Raw genomic sequence first — 21,980 nt, 5'->3', positions numbered from 1 at the left:
TTTTCCCCATGGTTTAGTGCATGCCATCCACTTTGTGTGAGGCTGATAAAGACAGGACACCATTTTTTAATTTGTTCACAAGGTAGGCTGTACTTTGAGGCAGGGAGTGCCATTTAGTTTATTTGTATAGTTCTTATCACAATGGCGCTGGAAAGAGCAGCTAAGACACAGTAAGTATTTAGCTGTTATCATTTTATTTGCAAATAATGGGTGCACTTGACAGAGACATTGTTTGCTAACCAGTGGGAGGAAACATGGTGTCTGTAAGCCTAAATGGAAGGAAGGTGATTTATGAGTCTGTCTGAGGATGGTGTTAACTTTATGAGTGGCTTCTGGAACAGCTGCTAGTCAGTAGTTGCTCCTACTCATGGAGTTAGCAGAGTGGTAGAGGGTTAATTCAAAAGGGCCAAAGACAACTAGGGAGTGAGCCGAAGTGATGTGCACTGAGAAGTCTATGTAACTCTGTGTCACCACTCAGTTTAACAGTAAGAGTCAAAGAGCTGGCACCTCAGGGGCTGCAGCCAGGTGAAGTAGAAAGTGGACTTCCCTTCTGGCTCATATATTCAGGCTGTTACCAAGGTAGAGGATGAAGGGGAGAAAGGCTGATGTGCACCTGGTGTCTTACCACCAAATGGGACCTGGAAGTGTGTTCGTATGTCTGTAGCCACACTGCAGTCTGAATGGCTGTCTAGTTAAAACACAGAACCATTCAGGAGGGGAGGGACCTTGGAAGGTCCCTAGTCCCCTGCTGCTCAAAGCCAGGTCAACGCTGAAATCAGATCAGGTTGCTCAGGTGTCATGGTTTAACCCCAGCCAGCAACTAAGCACCATGCAGCTGCTCACTCACTCCCCCCCACCCAGTGGGATGGGGGAGAGAATCGGGGAAAAAAAAAGTAAAACTTGCGGGTTGAGATACGAACAGTTTAATAGAACAGAAAGGAAGAAACTAACAATGATAATAACAATAATAAAATGACAATAATAAAAAAAGGACTGGAATATACAAGTGATGCACAATGCAGTTGCTCACCACTCGCTGATCAATGCCCAGTTAGTTCCTGAGCAGTGATCCCCCCAGGCCAACTCCCCGCAGTTTTTATACTGGGCATGACATCCCATGGTATGGAATACCCCTTTGGCCAGTTTGGGTCGGCTGTGCTGGCTGTGTCCCCTCCCAACTTCTTGTGCCCCTCCAGCTTTCTTGCTGGCTGGGCATGAGAAGCTGAAAAATCCTTGACTTAGTCTAAACATTACTTGGCAACAACTGAAAACATGAGTGTGTTATCAACATTCTTCGCATGCTGAATCCAAAACACAGCACTGTACCAGCTACTAGGAAGAAAATTAACTCTATCCCAGCTGAAAGCGGGGCATCAGGGCACTCTTGTAATATTATAATCTCATTCTACTAGCTTAAATTTTGTTCTCCTTAGAGCACTACTATAGCATTTCACCCCATCAACAACCTACACTCATCATCTTTTACCCATTATCTCATCAACCTCCTCTTTCACTAACAGGCACTCAAGACTGGCTTTTAGAGTCAGCTGTGTCTAATTCTGCTCCTACATAACATAGAAAGGATGGCAAGTGCAACTGAATCAAGGTCTTTGTGTTTGCTCCTTTGTAGAGCAAAAATGGTAGACATTAATAGTTCTGATACCATCATGTAATGTTTCATTGATAACAGAGTTATCTTAAGTTTATAGTGTGTGGTTGCAAATGGTATTTAATACATTTCCTCTATAGCAGCATAAAATGTACATCAATAGCTGCACTTCATAGGAACATAAGAACAGAAGCAACATCCTCAGTCATCAGCGGCAGTCCAGGCCTTTGCAACTGGAGGATAAAGATGAAAATGATAAAGCCCCAGAGTAGAACAATTTGGGTTTCTTTGCACCTATCCCTCTGACTGGAGAAAGCTGATGATTAGAAAGTGGCTTCTGGCAATTTGTGCCCACTTGTCCTGAGTTCATACAGTTTATTAGCTTAAAGGTATTCTTGCCATATTTTTCCTCCTCATTATGTTGCCTCCCCCCTGCATATTCCTTCATGCAGTCATGTACATAGGTTCTTGTTCATATGGAGCCCACAGCCATCTCCATTTCCTCTGCCTCCTGTCTGATCACCATTTTCTTGGGGCTTCTTGCCCTTCTGCCCAGAATGTTGTCTGGAGCATCTTCTCCTCACTCAAGCAGACCCCTGATTTCTGCTGAGCTTTGTCTGCTGGTCTCCTCCCCCATTTCTTGCAGCTTTCTGTTTATTCTGTCTTTTTAAAGTGCTTACTCTTTCAGCTGGGGCTGGAGTTCCTCACTACAAATTATTTTTCCTGTTTTGAGATACCCTTTTTGTTACTCTGACTTAAAGAAGCTCTAGGCTACTGCATTATTTATGAAAACTGAATACTTGATAGTGATGAATTGTGCATATATACATGTACTACACTAAACATAAACATATCAAGTACATATACTTGGTAGTGTTGCATTGCATTTGTGTCCATGTAAGCATGAAATGGAGTGTTCTTCATCATTATCCATTTTCAAGACAACTGATTAAATTATCTCTACAGCTGGTTTAATCCACTGGATAACAAATGATTTTTTTCTGTCCTTTTGGACCTGTTCTCAAAGACTGCAGATGGCATGTAGGGATTCAGTCAATAGTACCACACACAGAAAATAGGAAGGTCTTCCCTTATAGTGCTGCAAATTGTGCTCTGTTGTTTAAATACAGATGTCTTTAAAATTACAATAAATAGTTTTATGGCTCTCATCTGTATTAATTCCTCTATTACATTATCTGTTTCTTTTAGTACTAGTTGCTGTCATTACTGTCACGTTTTCATCAGCACAGTGGGATCAAAATACAGGCTTTTATAATTTCTTTTCAAAGAGTGTCTTTTTTTTTTTTTTCCCCAGTTTAAGTTCCCAGACTGGCATGCATTACCACAGTATGCTTACACCTCCCTTCATTCACAAGGCAAGAGTGGTGAGTCAGAACCCGGGTTCTCAGCCTTGCATCTGGATTGTAATGCTACTCAAGTTGGCTGTTGCTCAGCTTTGCTGTCCCTGTCCTACCGCATCTTAGCGAGCCCATTTCACAACTCATCATTTGTCAAGGGATGATAAATATGATCAGTATGACTTTCTGCCCTTTAAATGACTGCTTCCTTCCCTGCTTAGGTTCCGAATCCACAGGATGTCAGAGCAAATGAGGGCTGATGCCTGGAATTTGGATTCCTTCTTTTTGCAGAGAGGTTGCAGCTCCATGCATCCAAAATCACAATTTAAAAACCAGAATTAAGATTTGGCATTTTCAATGCTGTTTAGTCTACTGCTTTTTGATGTATGTTGCTGGTTTTTGAATGTGTTATGAAGGCCTGTGAAAAAGTAGGTCAAAGTTGTCAACAGGGTTAAGTATCCACGCCAGTGGGTGTCTGGTTTGGATGATTACAGTGCAGATTTTTTTAATGCTGAAAGTTAAAGATTAGATTTCTGTTTTTATTGACTGAAGAAAGCTACCTCTAACCTCCATTAACATCATTCCAAGAAACTATTAATCTTTGTAATCTGCTGAAAGGGGAAATTCAAATCAGTATGCCTCAGTCATGGCTCTTGTTATAAAAATGTAATAGGTGCAGTTCTTACAGGTCATTAGAATTACATATGTGAATGAAAGTCCAGGGGAACGTAGTGAAGCTATCTCAGAAAACTGAAATTATGGAAGCATGATTTTTCATCAAGACAACAGAGAACAGTTTTTGGAGCCTGTATTTTACTTCTTATCGAAGTAGTAAGGGTGCTATTTTCTTTCTTTTGTCTTATGTGTGATGTAGTAATTTGTACTACAGTTGAGTCTGTCTTCTTGTTGCAAGGATGGTGTGCAGCAATAAGGCCATAATCTCATTTTATTTCCTGCTGTCCGGACATCTAACTCCCAGAGACTACCTTCAATATTAAGGGTTTTTTTTATTTTTGTGCAGAGCCAAATGGTCTTTGAGAGTGGATTTAAACCTTCTACTTTAACAGGGTTTATCCAGCTAAAGAGGCAAGGTGATGGCTGCAGCTCTGTGGGGAGAATTCTAGTAATGTGCCTAGTCTTTGGTACATGAAACTTTAAATCTCCAGTTTGATCAGCCTTTGGAAACATTCAATTAATTTGGTTTTTTTGAAGCATTCTTTGCACTTTATATTGCGCTTTACAACAGCCATTATAAAAAGTCCTTTGTGCTCACTAAATAATGGGCAGGAATTTATTTTCATAGCACAACCAGAGAATTTATTCATTTTCTTGATCAATATAGCATTTCAAGTTCAGTGACTCTTTTCTCTGTCTGTACTGCCAGCGCTGGTGCTGAAACTGATTATTTTCCATCTTCCTTTACAGTATGCCTGGGATGCTAATGAAGAGTACCTCTTCAAAGCGATGGTGGCTTTTGCAATGAGAAGATATTCCAGCAAGAGCACAACTCAGTAAGCATCTACCCTGATTTGCCTTATACATATTAACAATGCTGCATGTAGCCACCCATTCTCTGCTGTACTGAACTGCAGAAATCATTATATACAGCTTCTAAAAACAGACCGTTCCAGTATATTTCTTTGACACCCGGATACATGTTAAACATCACACTCTGTCTGTCTTGAGCAATGTTCAATCTTTGGACCAGTATCCCTGTTGATGTGAAGTGACACAGCTGTGGATCTCAGGATTGTGCCAATTCATTCTAGCAGAATCTGGCAATAAGACATCATACCGTCTGGGGACTATACCGCGAGGAGGTGAAGGGGCACATTAGCAAGGTCAAGAATTGCCATACAGAACCTTGAATAAGCAGCTTTGGTGCACATTTTCTTAGAGCACAGCTTCAGCAGTATGCTGAAGATGAGCTGACTCAGAGAACTGGAAGGCAGATAGCTATGTTAGTGCTGTGTTCTGCTGGGGTATCTATCCCTAATATTGCAGTGGTTGAGTTACCTAGCTTCAAGAAGTTTCAGACATTGCAGTTCAGACATAAATCAGCCTTTAATTGGTTTTGGGATTAAATCTACCCTGAGGTATTGAATATTCTTCTCAGGCTTCTGATCCTTGCTACTTATGAAATTAGATACCAGATTAGACAGACCATTTAGCAAGCTGTGTTTTCAGTCTGTTCTTATCTTTCTTAAATGAGAAACCTTGTAAGTGTATTTCTATAGGCCTATTATTTTTTCATTGTTTTTCAATCTCAAAGGAAAGATTTATGGTTCTGGTAGGCTAATGAGGATAAGGTTCTCAATTTACTTTAAAAAAACCTATTTCAGGCTGTCATTGTATCAGATGAAGCATATTCCACGTTTGCAAAGATCCTAGTTAACTTTAGTCACATGATGATTATTGTGGCTGCTACACTTTCTCTTAAATAGAAGGTGATTTCCCCCTCCATGTAACAGGAGTGTTTGGTTCCTTGCTGTTTCATTTTTACTCCTCAGAAGTTGTCTCCTTTGAGCAAGACAGCCATTACACCAAGCTTAACAAAACCAGCCAAGTATGCTACTGCACCCAATTAAAATGACACTTAAAAAAATGAGTTCAAGATAAAAGCTAATTAAAGGTGATTATGCAGGGCTTTTTCTCAGGTTTTCAAATTAGCAGAGTTTTCATCCAGTATCTGATCCATAAAGATCTGCTTTTGTATACTTATTTTAGTCCCAAGTCCTTTTTTACAATTATTGTCTTCCTTCAAAGTCACAGTGCTTTCACACAGCAAAAAACCTGTGCCAGAAGCCAGTGATCTTTTTCCGCTTCAAGCACCATGGGTCTTTGCAGACTCAACTAATACTAGAAAGCTTGGTGCAGGAATGGGAAAAAAATCAAGCCAGTATGAAAGGAGTTAAAGTTTTAATGGAAGTTACCTCTATCGACTCTGGGAAATCACAAAATTTATGCTCACTTAATTCAGTTCCCTACCAAGACAGTTTGTCCTATGGACAAATATGATAATGTCAGTGTTACTCCAATTTGGAGGTGGGGTTGCACACATCAATAATTTCCTGCTACTATGTTTGTCAAAGGAGAAGTCAGTATAATATTTGGAAACAGCTAGGTGTGGGCATTTTACCTCTTTAAGATGGTATAGGAATTACTCATGGGGTATAACTTTTTGGGGTGTACCTTGGAGGTATAACTGATAACTCTTCTAGGACTTCTAGATACCTTTGGGGTCATGTGTAGACAGCATGTCAACTGAAGGACAGCTGTGCAGCTCTGAGATCTGGTACAACTCACTAGGCAACAAGCTGAGGAGTTTCCTATCCATAGATCTCTCCCAAATCCCAAGGGACCTCAGAGTTCCCGTTCAGTGATGGAGAGCTAGATGAACCTCCCAATACACCCCAAATAACCTGCCTGTTACATGGGAGCAGGAAAGCTGTGAAAGCCTCCATCCTGTCAGAAGTCCTGGAAATAATGCTCTCCTTTCGCCACCCCTGTGGCTGGCAGCTGGAGGGGTATAGAGGAAGGAGTGCAGTCCACCTCCATCCCCCCTGCAGTAGGTATGGAGGCGTGGGAGCACTCAGCATCCCAGAGGGTACAGCAGCCTGCCGTGCACACAGGAACGTTACTCTTGCATAGCTGGCAAGAATAGCGGCAGGGGCTTGCAGTGTGGTGAAGAGGAAGGCAGAAGCAGGAGCTTGTGGCAAATGAATTACACTACACTACAGGAGCTTTTACAGATAAATGCCAAAAGATTTTCTTTGGGAGCTGTAAAAGATCAATGATCAATTATTCTGTCATAAAAGAACAAACAAATTGCTTGTGACTGTATTCTGGTAGCATCTAAATTCACCCAAATTTCGCATCTGGTTAATTAAAGATTTTTATCAAAATAAAGACTCATGAAAAATTCACCAGTATTTTACATAACCAAATACTGGTTCTGCCAGGGTATAAATTCTGCACAGGGCCATAACCAGGATGTGACATACCTTCCCTTTAACATCCCATTAATTTCTAACACACCCACAGCCCTGCAGTAACTCACAGCCACCACTAAGTCCCACATGAGACCAAATGCCATTAAATTCAGCAAGCTGGATCACACCCCAAAATAATTTGGTGGATCATCATAACCATTGTTGCAGTTTGTCCCATCATTTTTGAGATTCAAAGTCACCTTTTGTTAGGCTTCTGAAGCTGGATAAAAGCCAGCCTGTAATGACAAGCATTTGAATGTGCTGCTGGAAACAGCAGTTGATGCTGTTGTTGCCCTTGTGTAACCACTGAGTGACCAACGCAGAATGGACAGGATTGCACATTACATCTCGAGTTCTCTAAAGTTAATTTCCAAACTAAAATTTAATAAATCATGGAGCTGTGTTTAATATTTGAAAGGCTTGTCAAATTTTCAAGTTTGTGTGAAATGGAAGAAAGACACAATCCATCACATTACTCAGTAATTATTAATACAGATAAAATAAATACTTCTTTTTCAGAGGAGAAATAAAACCGCTGTATTTCCTGCTATATATAATGCCTTTCAATTCATTCTCAATACATATATTCATGAACTACGTAAGCCAACCTTTGATCTCTCAGTGTTAAAAAATGGTTGTCTGCAGTCTGTGTTAGTAACTCTGGTTTCTCTAATCTGTCACTCATTTGAAATAATACGCATCTCTTTTGGGCCTGAGACTAGTTAATCTTTAGAGCAGAAAGAATGTAATCACATTTACTTTCGTTCAAGTAACAGAATCTACTTTTGGTACATCTTCCCTCCATTGGTAGATAAAAAAAGCTGCAGTTTCCCTCATGAAGTGACCAGAAAAAGTTCATCAACATTATCCATCTTCCTAAGACAGGCTGTTTTGATACTAAAAATATTGTGACCATTTAGAACAACAAAATAAGCTTCTAGAGTTAAAGCTGTTATGTCAAGGTGACCCCATGGCTGCTGTTCACAAAAAGGAAGAAGATAACATTCTTTTGCAGGAGCAGCTGCACACCAGTGGTTTGGAAGAGGCCTGATGCTTTTGGGAGAGCTGGAGATAGGTGCTTGGGACTTGGGGACTATGGTTCTCCCACAAGCTAACAGCCACTGTAGGCACCCAGCTCCCTTTGAGTCTCTGGCAGCTCTTTCTTACCCCTAAACAATCCTTTAAATCTCTGTAAGGAACAATGATGGTGTTTCAGGCCAAGGAACCATCAGGGTTTCCTGCACTATACTCACTGGTGTTCACTTATATATATTAAAGGAAATACAATTTTGGACTTTTGCCGTGGTGCCATAAGGCAGAACGAGGATCTTGTCATTTTGATGGTAACAGTGTCCTGTAAACCCCATGCCAAAAGTATATCACCTGCTAAGGAAATAAAAAGATGTCCACATATATGTTTACAAATATACTTAATTAGCATAGTGCATGGAGAAGTCAGGTTTCCCAAATCTAAACAGTGTAAAAGCATAGTTTTATAACGCTTCTGCATGCTATGAATCAAACCTGTGTGCAAATAGCAAATAGGGGGAAAAAAAAAAGGTATAACTGCTGCAAAGAAATTGCCACATTGGTGCTTGTTGAACCAGTCTGTTTTGGTGTTTACTCAGTCCCCTTTGAACTTCTTGTGAGCGGTATTATTCTCTTTGGAGCCTGGAAGGATTTACAGTATTCAGATTCCACTGATGAAAAAGTGGTGGCGGTGGAGCCAGGTTTTGGAGGCTTATAATCGAGCAAGGATTTTAGACACAACAGGGAGCAGAAAGAAGGCAAAATTTACGTATCCTAGTGTAAGACTTGCTGCTGAATTGATTCAATACTGTTTGTTCTAGAGAGAGAGATATGCTGCCCCTAATGATGACCGGCTCCCCTATCTCATGCTGAAAGCCTTGGAACTGTAGGGAAGACCCCAGGTTGAAGGGTCTCTGAGTCTCTGAATGAGAATGATTCAGTCAAGGTGTTCTGCCAGTCTTTATCTACCAAATTTCTTTCTCTTTGGGGATCAAACTTTCTTCACTAACCCCATTTCAAGAACATCTCTAGAGCAACATGAACCCAGATTTCCTACCTGGACCAGTTTTTGATTGCACCACAGAAATTCGAGCTTTAAGTACTGCAGTAACATGAAGCTTTGGGTGCTACTGTTACAAATTCTCCTGATGGAAGACTTCCTCTGCAGATACAATTTTAGATATTCTGTGAAGTCAGCAAGATTTTGTCAGCCACCAGCTAAAAGCAGAATCTTTTTTTCCCCCTCCTGTAAATTTTGTGCTTTGCTTTTGTTTTGGGAGGAATAAATCTGCTTTCATCTTCTGACTGTTGCCAGCAAACTGATGTGAACACCTTTTCAAATTCCAGAGGGTGGCTTTCCTCTTTTATCCATAAAAATTCTCTGTATTTGCAAAATTGACATTGTTTCAGAGAGGCAAAAGTGGGTATTTCAGCTCTGTAAAATCATTGCTTTCCATTTTATTGCATGTCAGTAATGGAATATATACCTTCTCTGTAAGACAAAGGTTGCACTACCAGAGGTGCTCAAAACACCACCAAAAAGCTTCCAGCAATAGGTAAAATATTTCTGGAAAATATCCATAATGAACTACTGTGGTCAAGCCGATGCCTGTCCTGCCTTAAAAGCGAACTCATTCTTTTCTGGATGGAGACTACACATTCATGGGCGATTTTGGCTCCCTTCTATTCCTTCCTACCTCATGCTTCCTGCCCCTCAAGCCACTGCAGAAGTCATTTAATTATATTTGTAATTAGCCAGCAGGTGGCACTACAAAACAGAGCTCTGTGGCAGGGGAGATTGCTTGCAGCTGGGGATTTGTCACCCTGAGGAAGAGCACAGGCTGGAAAGGAAATGTTAAAACTTGCATTTTGATGATGGACAGGCCAAACCTTAAAACCAATTACAGTAGTTAGTAATGGGCATTGCAAACATCACTGCAGGTAATTAAAATAGGGGCTGCATCCTTCTTTGCTGCCACACTGCAGGGTTTTCTTCTCCAGAACAGCAGGTGGTATCTGGAGACTGATCATCCTAAGGAGGGTCTGTCAAGACAGGACGGCTGTGTTGTGCTTGTGGCCAGGTAGACCTTGTGCAAAGGTGAGCCAAGCTGCTTTCTGGAAATAAAAATGATCCTAATTCTTGGCCTGGACTTTCAGAATATCTGCTTGCTGCTTGGACATGGCCAGTAAATCTGAATCTTGAGCCAAATTCTTTGGGTTATTTAATAATGGCATAGAGCTAAGTATTTTTTTCCACTTTTATCTCTCTACCTATCTGTCATTGAATTCATAAAGGCTTTGGCTGTCCTTTTATGATACATACTATGTTCCTTGCCATGCTGTAATAAATGCCACATTATACAATTCCTGTATATTACACAAGTTTGGCTGGCTTGTTTCTTAGTTGTGTGAATAAACTAGGAACAGATAGAAGAACATAGGGGCACCATCTATCCTCAGTCACTATTATGATACTAATATATTAGCCTTCACTTCTTTAGTTTAAATACTCATGATGATGTCATTCCATGAGTTTTTTCTAATGATAATTCCACCATTTACTAGTATTAGTGGTAGAAAACAAATTTGTAAGAATCTGAAAAAAGGCATTTAAAAGACATTTCACGCACTTTTTACATAATATGCCACAACAAGCTGTGTGCCTGTGCCCTTCCACTATTAATTTCACATAAAGCTGAGCTATCTTCTTTTAAAACAGTTAAGATAAATATTTGTCATAGCATAACCTAAAGGGCATAGGCCAGTGCCAGTAGAATGTCTAAATTTAACCTGTTGCCTCTACTCTGTGCCTGACTCTGTGAACAAAGATGTCAAAAAGAATAATCTAAATTTTGTTGCTCTTCCGTCCAACAAATGTATCCTGTAGAAGGACTGCACCCACTTGAAAATCATGTGGGGAATCCTGCATGCCTGGTCCCTGTGGTATTAGCTGTCAAAACCAAAATTCTTAATTCCCCAATGCATTTGCCCCATTATATGGCCTTTGTCACAGCCCTGATGATTAAGATGCAAATATGTATTTTTCCATTTGATTACGCTAAATGTATGTCCAAGACCATGCAAGTTTGTAATAGATTCAGAAATTCATTTGAAGACTCAAGTTTGGTCTCAATAAGCTTAATTTTTTTTATCATACTGGGAAATGGGAAATGCTGTGAGTGATATTTCTTCCTTGAGCATTAACTGTTAACTTTTAAAAAAGTAAGAATTTTCCCCCCTTTAGATGAAAGCATTATTTTAAGAAAATCTAAAATATTTCAATAATTCCTTCCATGCTTCTCTAATGCTGATTATTGGTTTAACTATCTGCAGAATTTCCGATGTGCTGCTTTGCAATGTGACGGATCGGGTGTCATTTTGGTTTGTGGTCACAGATTCTTCCCAAAACATGACAACCGTTCCTGGAAGTGTGGTAGAGGCGGCCATCAGGTACAGTCACTGCTTCTGCAACCTTTTCTTCCTTGCTGACTGAGGATGCTTTCTGTCTCTGGGCCTGGTATGAATGAGCACTCTGCCTCTTTAAGGGTGGACTAATCCAAGTAGTTAAAACACCAAGGGGTCAGTACTCTTTCATGCATGTGACATTAGAGGATTTTTAACAGTCCCATAGAATGCAAAGCATGTGAGCCTTGGGATTATAACTTTGGTAGGAGTCTCTGTTAATGCTGGAGCCTCAGAAGAAATCTAGTCCCTTTCCAGAGCCCTACTTGTAATTTGCTGTCCAGTGTGTGGCACATACACTGCTCTCATCCAGGTGCCACATTTCCCAGCGAGAGAGCCTTCTCTCTCAGATGACAGAATTGCACATTTTCTGTGTGGGATTTACATCATTTAACTTTCATTGCGTGCCACATGCACATCTACACCTGGACTAATGACCATAGGCTCCCTTTCGGTGCTTCTCAAAGCAGGTCTGACTTAATTTAGAAGTCAGCTTTCACATCAGAAGAGCTCGTGTGAACTCTTCATGAGCAGAGCTGGCTGTGTCCCAGCTTGGCTTAAACAATCTTATACTCACATTCTTTTCATACCAGCTCTTTCTAGAATGCCAGTCAATATCGTAGCAGAGCATTGCTTGTGCAAAGTACCATGTGGTACAAATCAGTTTGCTTTCTACTGAACATTGCATTCTGTAGCCAGTGAAAGCAAGAGTGTGGAGCTGAAGAGGGAAAAATTAAAAAATGGGTAATCTGACTTCAGTGGTCGACCAAACCTACATAAGGGGTTTATAGGGATGACTCCCACAAGCAGCATAACTCACATACATTTCTCAAGCACAGAGTGGAAAACAGACCTCTTTGTTTTTAGGCATTCTGTACTTTGTCTTGAAAATTCATGCTATCTCTATGGAGGTGTAATGCCTAATTCCTGATGAATGAGTATGCGTTCTTTTGGAAAGATTAACTTAAGCTTATGAGCAGATTAAACTATTTCCTACAGAGACACCAAACAATAGCTTCATAGCATTAGTGGAGGAAGCAGATTATTTATTCACTGAAGCTCTCTGTAAGAGCGCTGGAATGCAGGGTTTTTGCATTTCTGTTATTCTTTGATACGTTCAGTAGCATAAGCTGATTTATTTAAGTCTTTTATGTGCCCTGTTTGCCACAGAAATTGGATGCTATTATAGTATGTTTGTTTTTTAACTGTTGTCTGTTACCCAATAAAGAATATGCTGTTTATGAAAAGTTTTAATTCCTACCTAACTTAGAAACAAGAAATAAAATGGCCTATAAAACTACAATACTTTTTATTCAGTTGCTTCTGATTGCAGGCTTCCATACTAAACCATTATTCTAATTCTTCATACTACAGTAGCACATAAAAAACTACCCATGGACCGGAATTTTATTGTATGAGATTCTCTTCAAAGTAAGAATAAAGAGGAAGGTAAATGTTCTCAGAGCTATGTATGAGACCCAAGATCTTGCATAAATATACACAAGATGTATTTATGCATATACAAACATGAAATGCACCTGTAGTTGCCTGCATGTGTTTCAGCACATAATTCTGTAACTCCAGCCATTAGATAAGGGTGAGCAATGCTTATTTTAGCTGTTCACAATCATCCTTTCATATCAATAAGGATGAAAATCTTTTCTAAATCAAAGATGGCTTACTGTATAATGAGTCTTATAATATGCCATGGCTTTCAGTCCTCTCCAGGAATGCTAGCTTTCCATTAAGGCTAAGAACTTCCTGTTTAAGGGACAGTCAAACGTTACAGTTTCCAAGAAAAGAAATTTACAAAATCTTACCTGTATTTCCCATATATCTGTTCTTAGGAAATACTTGCTCTATGGTAAATAAAATTAATTGTATACAAGAAAAAGCTGCTGTAAATCATAAAACTGCAATCAAAAAGAGTCTCTCAAGACCAATATATGTAATATATTTTCTCAAAAACTTCTAACATTTTGAAAAAGTAATGAAAGAAACTGCTAAAGCATCTTAAGGCTGCTTAGATTCAGATCCAGAAATACCAGCAAATGCTTAGAAGTAGTGAATGTGGGTGAAGATAGCCGTTAAACGGTAGCAGTTGTACTACTCATGTGAAAAAGTGTATTTCTCAGGTTTACAGTTTCTCATAATGGAAAAAATGTGCAAAGTACAAATCCCTTCAGCTGCATCCTGCAGGGAAGAAGGGCATGTTGGCAATAGGGGTGGATTCTTCTGGACCTAATTGTATTCTGTGCCTCTTGGACCTAAGAAAATCTACAGCAGCAAGAGCAGATGTATTGGCCATCCTGTACATGCAGGATGGTTCAGTTTGAGGAGCCAAGGGGCACTGATAAATACTCTGAGCATTGCAGGGTATACCTGCCACTCCCATGCTAATCTTGAATGCTGCATGAGCGAGACAACAGAGCCACCCTTACAGATTACAACCTGCAATGTCTTCAGCACATGGTCCAAACCACAAATAAATAATAATACAGTACTTCAGGTCTCATCTGTATTTCTCAGTTTTTCAGATAAATACATACAAAAGTCTCGTGTTCAAAACCTTGTAAGTGTGTGGGTGTCTATGGATTACTGACAAGGTCTATGTTAAAGTGAAGGTCTGTGTAATCCTACCAATATCATGCTGTATCAAATTCAGCCCTGCCAGACTTGCAGCACATACATGAAATTTCCTTTTCTTTTTTTCTTGTATCTTTTTAACTTATGAAATACCTTTCTAAAGAGTTGTAACGTTCTTTGTGTTTTTATGAAGGATGAACCGGAACAGAATCAACAGTGCCTTCCTACTGAGTGACAAAACACTGCAGTTCCTGAAGATAACCTCAACCTTATCACCTCCAGTTGAACCCTCCACTCCTGTTTGGCTTATTGTATTTGGTGTAGTTCTTTGTCTCATTGTGGCTGGAATTGTTTTCCTTGTTGTTGCAGGGATTCAGCAACGCAAGAAGTAAGCGGCATAGCTTTTCTTCTGGTTTAACTGAATACTGACAAGTTAAGTTGGCTGGGCTGGCTTTGCTTTTCAGATCAGCCTCAGAGAAATTATAGCTGTGCCCCCCCTCCCTCCATAGGTAAAGATAACCCATGTGTCCTTTTGTGAGGAAAGGAGTTAGATTTTTTTAACTATGAAGTATAGATGCCTTAGTAATGCTGGGGTGTAATGAGGAAATAGGGAGTACAAGAATATGATCCTGGAGGCCACCTAACTAGAGATGATAGCTTTACAAAGACATTTGCTGTCATTCTTCTCAAGGTTTAGTGTGCCGCAGATGAGCCGCCTCTCACAGACTACCCAAATAGCTACCAAGAGGGAGAAGGCTGGCAGTGACTGCACCCCTTCCAGGGCAGTAGTGTCAAAAGCTGGCAGGGCTAGAAAAAAAATCAGCTGCTGCAATTTGAGAAGCCTCAGTAGAGGACACAATAATGATTAATGTATGGCTGAAGAGGGCCTGCTCAATGGAACGGTGCATGGTCTCTCCTACCATTCATGACTTGATGAGTCCGAAGTACGGAGCACTTCACAGGTTCATGACCAGATCTCCCCATGAGCCTAGGTGTTTGCTGTTTGGCAGTAGGGTGGGAGAGAGATACTCTTTTTTCCTCTCAGTTTCTTCCCTGTGGTGGCACTGGTGAAAAAGAGGCGGCTATTCATGCTTCCCTAGTGTGAGCATGTTGGAGCAAGACAGAGAGTAGGTGAAATTTTAGTCCTGCCATCTCTGTTGGCTCAGAGTTGGGCATAAGGAGTAGAAATTGCTCAGCTGAGCTGAGATTCTGCCATGCTTTAGGCTGCCATGGAGGTTAGGTTAGCACAAAATTATGATTTCAGCAACAGAGTCATAGAGGAACAGCAGAAGAACTGAAAAAGGGTAAACTTCTGCTGACAACTAGATAATGTTAGAATTACTGACTGTATGGTGGACTGCATCCCCATATAGTGGTGCGTTGCAGAGACTTTCCCTTTCTGCATCCTTATCACCTTGAAGAACAACATTAAAAGATCTCAGAAAAACAACACATTGTGAAGCATAAGTGCTTCTCATAGAGAACCCTTAGTAGTGTAGTCAGAATCCCTTCAGTTACATTTTGCATTGAGAAGAGTTGCATGAATTTGCAAAACCAACCCCTTTCTGTTTTCAAAAAACAAAATTCAACAAACAATAGATGAGAGGTTCTGTTGGGGAAAGAGTCTGGGCAGGTACTTGGGATCTGTGGATAGTTTAAGCCCTGTCACAACCTTTGAGGTGGTATGGGCTGAGTTATTTCATCCCCTGAACCTAGGCAACCCTTCTGTAAAACTGGAGAATAATGTTGCTACCTGAAGCCCATACCTGCCCTCTGTGTAGTATCATGGCTGTGTGTCTATATAGTGCCTAACTTAAAGTGGGTCTTTGAACGTTTTAAATAAGTGTAATATAAATAAATTATGCTAAATAGCTATGATTTTTCTAGCTAAAATAATCATTTGTGCTTCATATCATGCTGAAAGACAGCATTTCCGACCCCTCTGTTTTCAAAATAACTCAGATGAGCTTGAGCAGTTCCCCTCAATATGGTGTAAACTACATGCTTTTATTGTCGTACTACCAGTAATATGGTTTGTTGCTGCCTGCTTATGGTCACTTGGCATCCTCTGTCTCATGCTCTTCTTGTCCTTTTAGTTGTTATGCTCCTTTTCACTTCTCTGTCTGCCTTTACATATAACCTTTCCTCAGAACAGATTAATCCATGATTGAAGTCTAACCCTCCTTTCACATCAACGGCATCTGCAGGCAGGGATGGGGGAGGGAGAGAGAGGGTAGACCAAGCATATATTTCTTCCATCTACTGTTGCAAAGACTGGAGAGGTAAAAGGGCTGGTCTGGGCTATTTGGCTTCTCGAAAGAAGAGCCAGACATCAGAGAAAAGAAGAGAATTTCGAAAGTGCTCATCTCTTTTTCAGCCACCGAAGTGTGTGACCAGGTTGTCAAAGACTTCAGCATGTCCAGTAATGAGTTTTCTTGGAAACCTGTCCAGAGCTGACATAATGGCAGCCCTGTTGCCTAGTAAGCTGTGTTGGAAATCTGGCCCCAAGGACGGTGTTGACTTCTCATAAATCTGGCATTTTGTCTTTATAGGCCTTTAAAGTACAAGTTAAATACCTTGGTTCAGAGGAGCCCAAAAGGACATGCTTCGGGCCGTTCGTACTCAGAGTGGCAAGGGAGCACATGATTGGCCTATAATGGAGTTTCAGTAATGAGTTAGACTCATGCGTCATTTTTTGAACTGAAAGATTTTCTTAATTAGGTCTTCACTGTGCATCACTGCCAACATGTAAAATTCCAAGCTGCAGCTGCCTGCAACTTGAAGAGCTCCATGTGATTGTAGGCCTGGACTTTACAGTGAGCTGGATCAGACACACAGTCTCCCAGCCTTATGTTTGTTCTCCTGTCATTGCAGCAATAGGACACCTCCCTCTCCGATAATAGATTTGGCACATACCCAGGGCAGGACCATCTTCTACTGGCTATGCTGAACTAGACCGAAGTCTGCCCCTACCCCTCAAAATCCCATCTGCAGCAGAGGCCATAAACATTTGCCTTGGGAAGAGTGAAAAAAGAGTAAGCACACACAGCGTTTCCCTCTATTACTGTCCCAGCATCTAATTTGCAGCTGGGGGCCTTAGTGAGCTGGATTTGGTCTTTGTGTATTGGGTAACCCACAATGTTTTCTCTTCCCTTAACTTGTTGAGTCTGCCCTTGGGCTCACAGAAATTTTTAGCTTCTCTGAATTCCTATGGCAATGAGTTCCACACATCTACTCCTCTCATTTCTTTTGAACCTGCTTCTTAGTATCTTCTTTTATGTTCTGCCCCCACAGTTTTTGTATTGGAGAACACTCCTTTTATCACTGTAAGAGCAGATACAGCAGCCAGAGGTCAGAGGTTTCCACTACTACCCCCCATGTTTATTTTTAGCGAGTCTGTAATGCCGAGAATCTCCCAAAGGCCAATGAAATTTTATTATTGTTAATATTGCTGTTATTAGCAGTTACACTGAGTCAGGTTGTTACGATTGTCCTGCGTCAGATTGTTACAGTACATGTTGCGGGATAGGAAGAAGCAGTGTAGCTGACCTTTGAGTTTCTTATCCTCTGAAACCGCTGATGCTGCAGGCTGTAAAGTACAGCAGGTTTTTCAACTATGAACTAGTAGATCTCAAGGTCAGAATAAATCTGGAATTAAAGAAACATCGTGACATGTTGACTGATATTTCTGTATTACATCTTCTCGTGGTTGTATTTTTAGATAATTTTATTCAGCAACTATTTTAATATGCTCTTGGTGAGAACTGGAGCCTGGATAAGTGAAAGCCGTGCAATTGTTTGATCTAGAAAACAAAAGTATACAATACTGGGTAGGAAGGTGGCTGTTAATGAAGTTTGAACTAAAAATGCAGATTTGCAACATTAAAAGTGTTAATGAAGTTTGAACTAAAAATGCAGATTTGCAGCATTAAAAGTGCCTAACTTCTGGAGAAGATTGTCAAGGAGTGTGAGGGCACTCGGGTCTCCACATTTGGAGGCTATAGTCTAAAGTTTCTAAAAAGTATGTTTTAATTTGTCCGCATCATGGGGTGAAATCTATGACATACATAACATGGTCAGACTAGACATTTAGTGCAGTCCTTCCTGACGTAAAGCAAAAACAGATTTAGAGATTTTTTCCATTTTTGTTTTGCACCAGCTTTTCCTTCTGCACCCTCCAGTCATTTTACAGAATAAGGAGGTGAAGTAATATTTATAAGATACTTAAAACATGTTTACTCTAGGTTTTCTGGTTCCCAATCCTGACCTCAGACTGCTAAACCAGGGCTCCCAATCTGTGGACCTCCCACCTTCCATGGTATATTTACAACAGCAAAGAGGTGCACCACATTATGCCTTTCAGAACATAACCTATGATAAACTCCTGACTAAATGTACAGTTTTCTGTCTGTGGAATCATGGTGGAGTGCTGCAGGTCAACAGAATAAGATGATTTTCTCTTTCTTGTTTTTAGAAAGAATAAAGAGTCAACAGAGAGAGAAAATTTAGAAGAGAAAGGTGAAGTGACAGTAACAGTAGAAAATGGGATTCCTTGCGAAGCGCTGGATTTAAAAGCAGGCCACATTAATGGAGTCTTTGCAGCAGATGATGAACGGTTCACATCCTTATGAAATGCTGCCATTGGTATCTGGCAGTTTTTTGAAAGACTCCTGTGCCTACTTTATCTCGTCACTACTTCTGAATGTCAAACATGAAGACAAGAAAAATGTCCTTTCACTTAATTTCCCTTGAGAGAACCTTTTGCTGATAACAAATACACTCGAACCTCCATTACAAAGCTTTTGTTCATGAGCAAAGCAAATGAGAAGACATCAAGTGATATCCATTAAAGATTTCCGGAAGATGTACGGCAGAACAGGGTTGAAACCTGCCTTGTGTCAGGCATTTAATTTTTAATGATTATTTAAATATGTCCATTGCTTGTTTTTCCCTGATATAAATGTGAAACTGCATTATTCCTGAATGTCACTGGGGAGATCATCTATCATTGTCAATTCTTGCTGGGCTTTCTTTCAAGCCATATGCAAAAGTTTCTCTGTAAAACGACTTATGTTTGCTGATATGCAGCATGCCTTTGGGTGGAATAGTGATCAGTGCATGAAAGTTTTCATTTATCAAGAAAAAAAAAAAGCAAGCTTTCACAGCCTCTGTAAGAGCAGGTTAAAAGTGGCTGGGTCATCTATAGCTTTAGGGCTAGCAAAGGTCTGGTAGTAAAAGTGTTTTTCACTTGACAGTTAAAGTCACAGATTACATGACCTGGAAATTAAAAGTTGCAAAAGTTTGAAATCTGTTGAAATTAAAAGTTGCAACAAAGGGCAGATTTTCCAAAGGTGCAGTCTGTGGTTGGTGGCCCAGCTCTCATTAAATCTATGAGGGCATTTTGCAGCTCTTTGAAAAAATCTTCCTTACATTTTTTAATAATAAAACTAGAGTAGATTTCCAAGACATAGCCAGCCTGGGGTCAGATGAACCTTCATGTGACAGCTGGATAGCTTTTGGAAAGTTTCAGTGCTTGAAACACCAGCTGCTGGGCTTGGTGCACCTGACCTGGGTGAGCACACGTAGGCAGTGGTAAGTCAGCAGAGACCATTCAAACCTGCGTTTCCTACTTGTGTGGCTGGGAGTTGAGGGCATCAAGTGGTGCCAGACCCTAAACTGCATTGTTGGATTACTTTGAAGTCAGCCGTACATACAGACTACATACATACATACATACATACTACCTGTACCTCTAATCCTGTTCCCATTTAAATCGGTGATAAAATTCTGGCTGATTTCAGGAGATCTGGGCCCCAGTAAAGGGGAGTTGTACGTGTGGGTACACAGAGAATGGAAGCATGTTGAAGCAAAATGCGATATCTGCAGTCACCAAACAGCTGCCCACGTCACTGGAGGCAGGATTTGACCATTAGCCATCCTCTTTTCAGTGTCATGCTTGCAGGGAATATTAGAAAACCCATTTACTTATTAGGGTTATTCCATCAGACTCCTCACCAACAGGAAGAGGGTAAAACAGGGTAAAAGCTGCTTGTAAAGGACCGTCCAGTGTCCTGAAAGGGACAAAAGTTTCTTGTCTCCCAGGGTACAAATTCTTCAGCATTTTGGCTGTAATGAGCACCTTTGGCTGTCTGTTTGACCCAGCGCTGGCTCTTGGGAACAGGGTGAGCAGAAGGGGAGGCATGGGAGGAGGAGAAGGGGAAGCAGCGGGCCGAAGGGAGGAAGCTGCGCGGGGGAAGCCCGAGGCTAGGGGAGACCGGGAGAAGAGGGCTAAATGCAGAATAAAACTATGGAACCCACTGATCATTTGCCTCACTTGGTCTCATCTGTCACGGTTATTTTTGATGTCCTGCTGGTGGGTCGCTCTGGACAAGGACTGTGTCTTCTGTGTGCCCCTGCTCCATTCTGGAAAAGGATTAATAAAGTCAGTTGTTAGTGATAATATCTCAGTGCTTCAAATTTACCATCCACAACATGGAGATACATTTCTCACAGGAATGTCAAAGATTAAGCTTACCAGTGTTTAAGATCATTTGGAGTAAAGATATAGAGTACAGTGTTATTATTGCTTCCTCAGTCATTGCTCCAAGGTCTTTCGCTCAGGCAGAGTTTTATTGAGGTAATTCAGACCCCATCATTTCTAAACCTTCACACTTTTCACATTCTTTGTATGACAGATTGCTACACTGCAGTGTGACCACAATGGATTGCAGTTACTGCAGCACCTCTGCAAGAACCCGTGAAAGATTTCAGTGAGAAGAGCTTGGTGGTGCAAAAGCAACCTCAAGCTACCAATTACAATTACTGTTATCCTGTATTGTACTATATGATACCGAAATAAAACTCACTTGATACGAAAAAGGGCCAAGCATATCTGAGCATACTTCTCAATGCCTGAGTGAAGGTTCAGTTCAGCCCGTGGCACTGGCCAGCGAATTGAAAATAGATTGAAAGCCTCTGAACAAAACATTATGTGGTGTGGGCTGACTCTGGTGGGAAGTATTTAATCACTGACTTCCTCCCAGCTCACCTTTTAGCCGCATAATTACTTTACAGCAGTTTGGCGTAATTTTCTGCTAATGATCATATGGGATTCACCCAGAGCATACATCTTGCTTGCCTCTCTGCTGACAGAAAATGGCTTGAGAGAAGCAAATAATACATGAACAGGCAGGTATCACACTTAGCGATGCTTTGAAGCCAGTGTTGGTATTAGCTCTTTCGCTGAAATAGGCACCACAAACTAGGTTAATCAAAGGCACAGTGCTACAGAAGAAATAAATCTCTTTTCTAGTCTCTTTGTGCAGCAGGATCGTATTAGAAAACAAAGAGCACTTTGATTTGGTAAAGCCTGTCCTCCAGAGCCTGCAAATGGTACAACGACAATTTATATCCCGTGAGGATCTGGCCCAGATGTTTTATGTAACTTTCACCATTCTTTTTCTCTAAATCGCCTGCCACCGAATGACCTGATGATAAACAGGAAAATGAATAACAAGCAATATAGACTATACCGTAAACTACTTCCTAAAACAATGAGTTGTTTCTGCTTTCAGTTACATTTGTGCCGTGCCAATGAATTTCGACAAAGTAACACGGGGTGCCCGAGATTGTGCTGTTTCATTTCCAAGAGCTGCATTTGAGAAAAGAGAGGCGAAAAGAAAATCCAATTAAATGAAGCAATAAAGCCAGAGAAGTTCTGTTTAAAGAAAATCTGCAACGTTTATCACTAGCTCCACATCCCCAGCGAGTCAGCATTTCAGGAAGGACGTTACGGTTCTGTTCAGCTTACTTCAGAGAGAGTATTGATGTCTAGGCTAGAATGAGCACAAATCATGCATGAGTAAGTTGTTTACACTGTCAGTCATTAGCTACACATTTGGAGTGCTGGAGAACATTGGGAACTCTGCAGCGCCCTCCTTAAAT

General features: G+C 40.7%; 1 protein-coding gene across 6 annotated transcripts in view; it reads left to right on the top strand.

Annotated features, from left to right (window-relative positions):
- Nucleotides 1-20,498, top strand: part of CLTRN (collectrin, amino acid transport regulator) — a 29,467-nt gene extending 8,969 nt beyond the window's left edge. For 4 of the 6 annotated variants that reach the window (XM_029999171.2, XM_029999170.2, XM_029999169.2 and 1 more), the window contains 4 exons: nt 4,393-4,478; nt 11,322-11,438; nt 14,230-14,424; nt 18,511-20,498. In XM_029999171.2, the coding sequence (XP_029855031.1) occupies nt 4,393-4,478; nt 11,322-11,438; nt 14,230-14,424; nt 18,511-18,667 (555 nt within the window). In that variant the 3' untranslated portion in view covers nt 18,668-20,498. Of the gene's footprint in view, nt 1-4,392; nt 4,479-11,321; nt 11,439-14,229; nt 14,425-16,910; nt 17,803-18,510 lie in introns of those variants that run through there. The other 2 variants (XR_005931220.1, XM_041119531.1) reach the window with 2 other exon arrangements.
- Nucleotides 20,499-21,980: the final 1,482 nt, after the last annotated feature.

Source organism: Aquila chrysaetos, chromosome 23 (genome assembly GCF_900496995.4).
Source record: "Aquila chrysaetos chrysaetos chromosome 23, bAquChr1.4, whole genome shotgun sequence".
Taxonomy (NCBI): domain Eukaryota; kingdom Metazoa; phylum Chordata; class Aves; order Accipitriformes; family Accipitridae; genus Aquila; species Aquila chrysaetos.
Note: the sequence above shows the minus strand (reverse complement) of the source record. Positions and strands in the feature narration are given on the sequence as shown.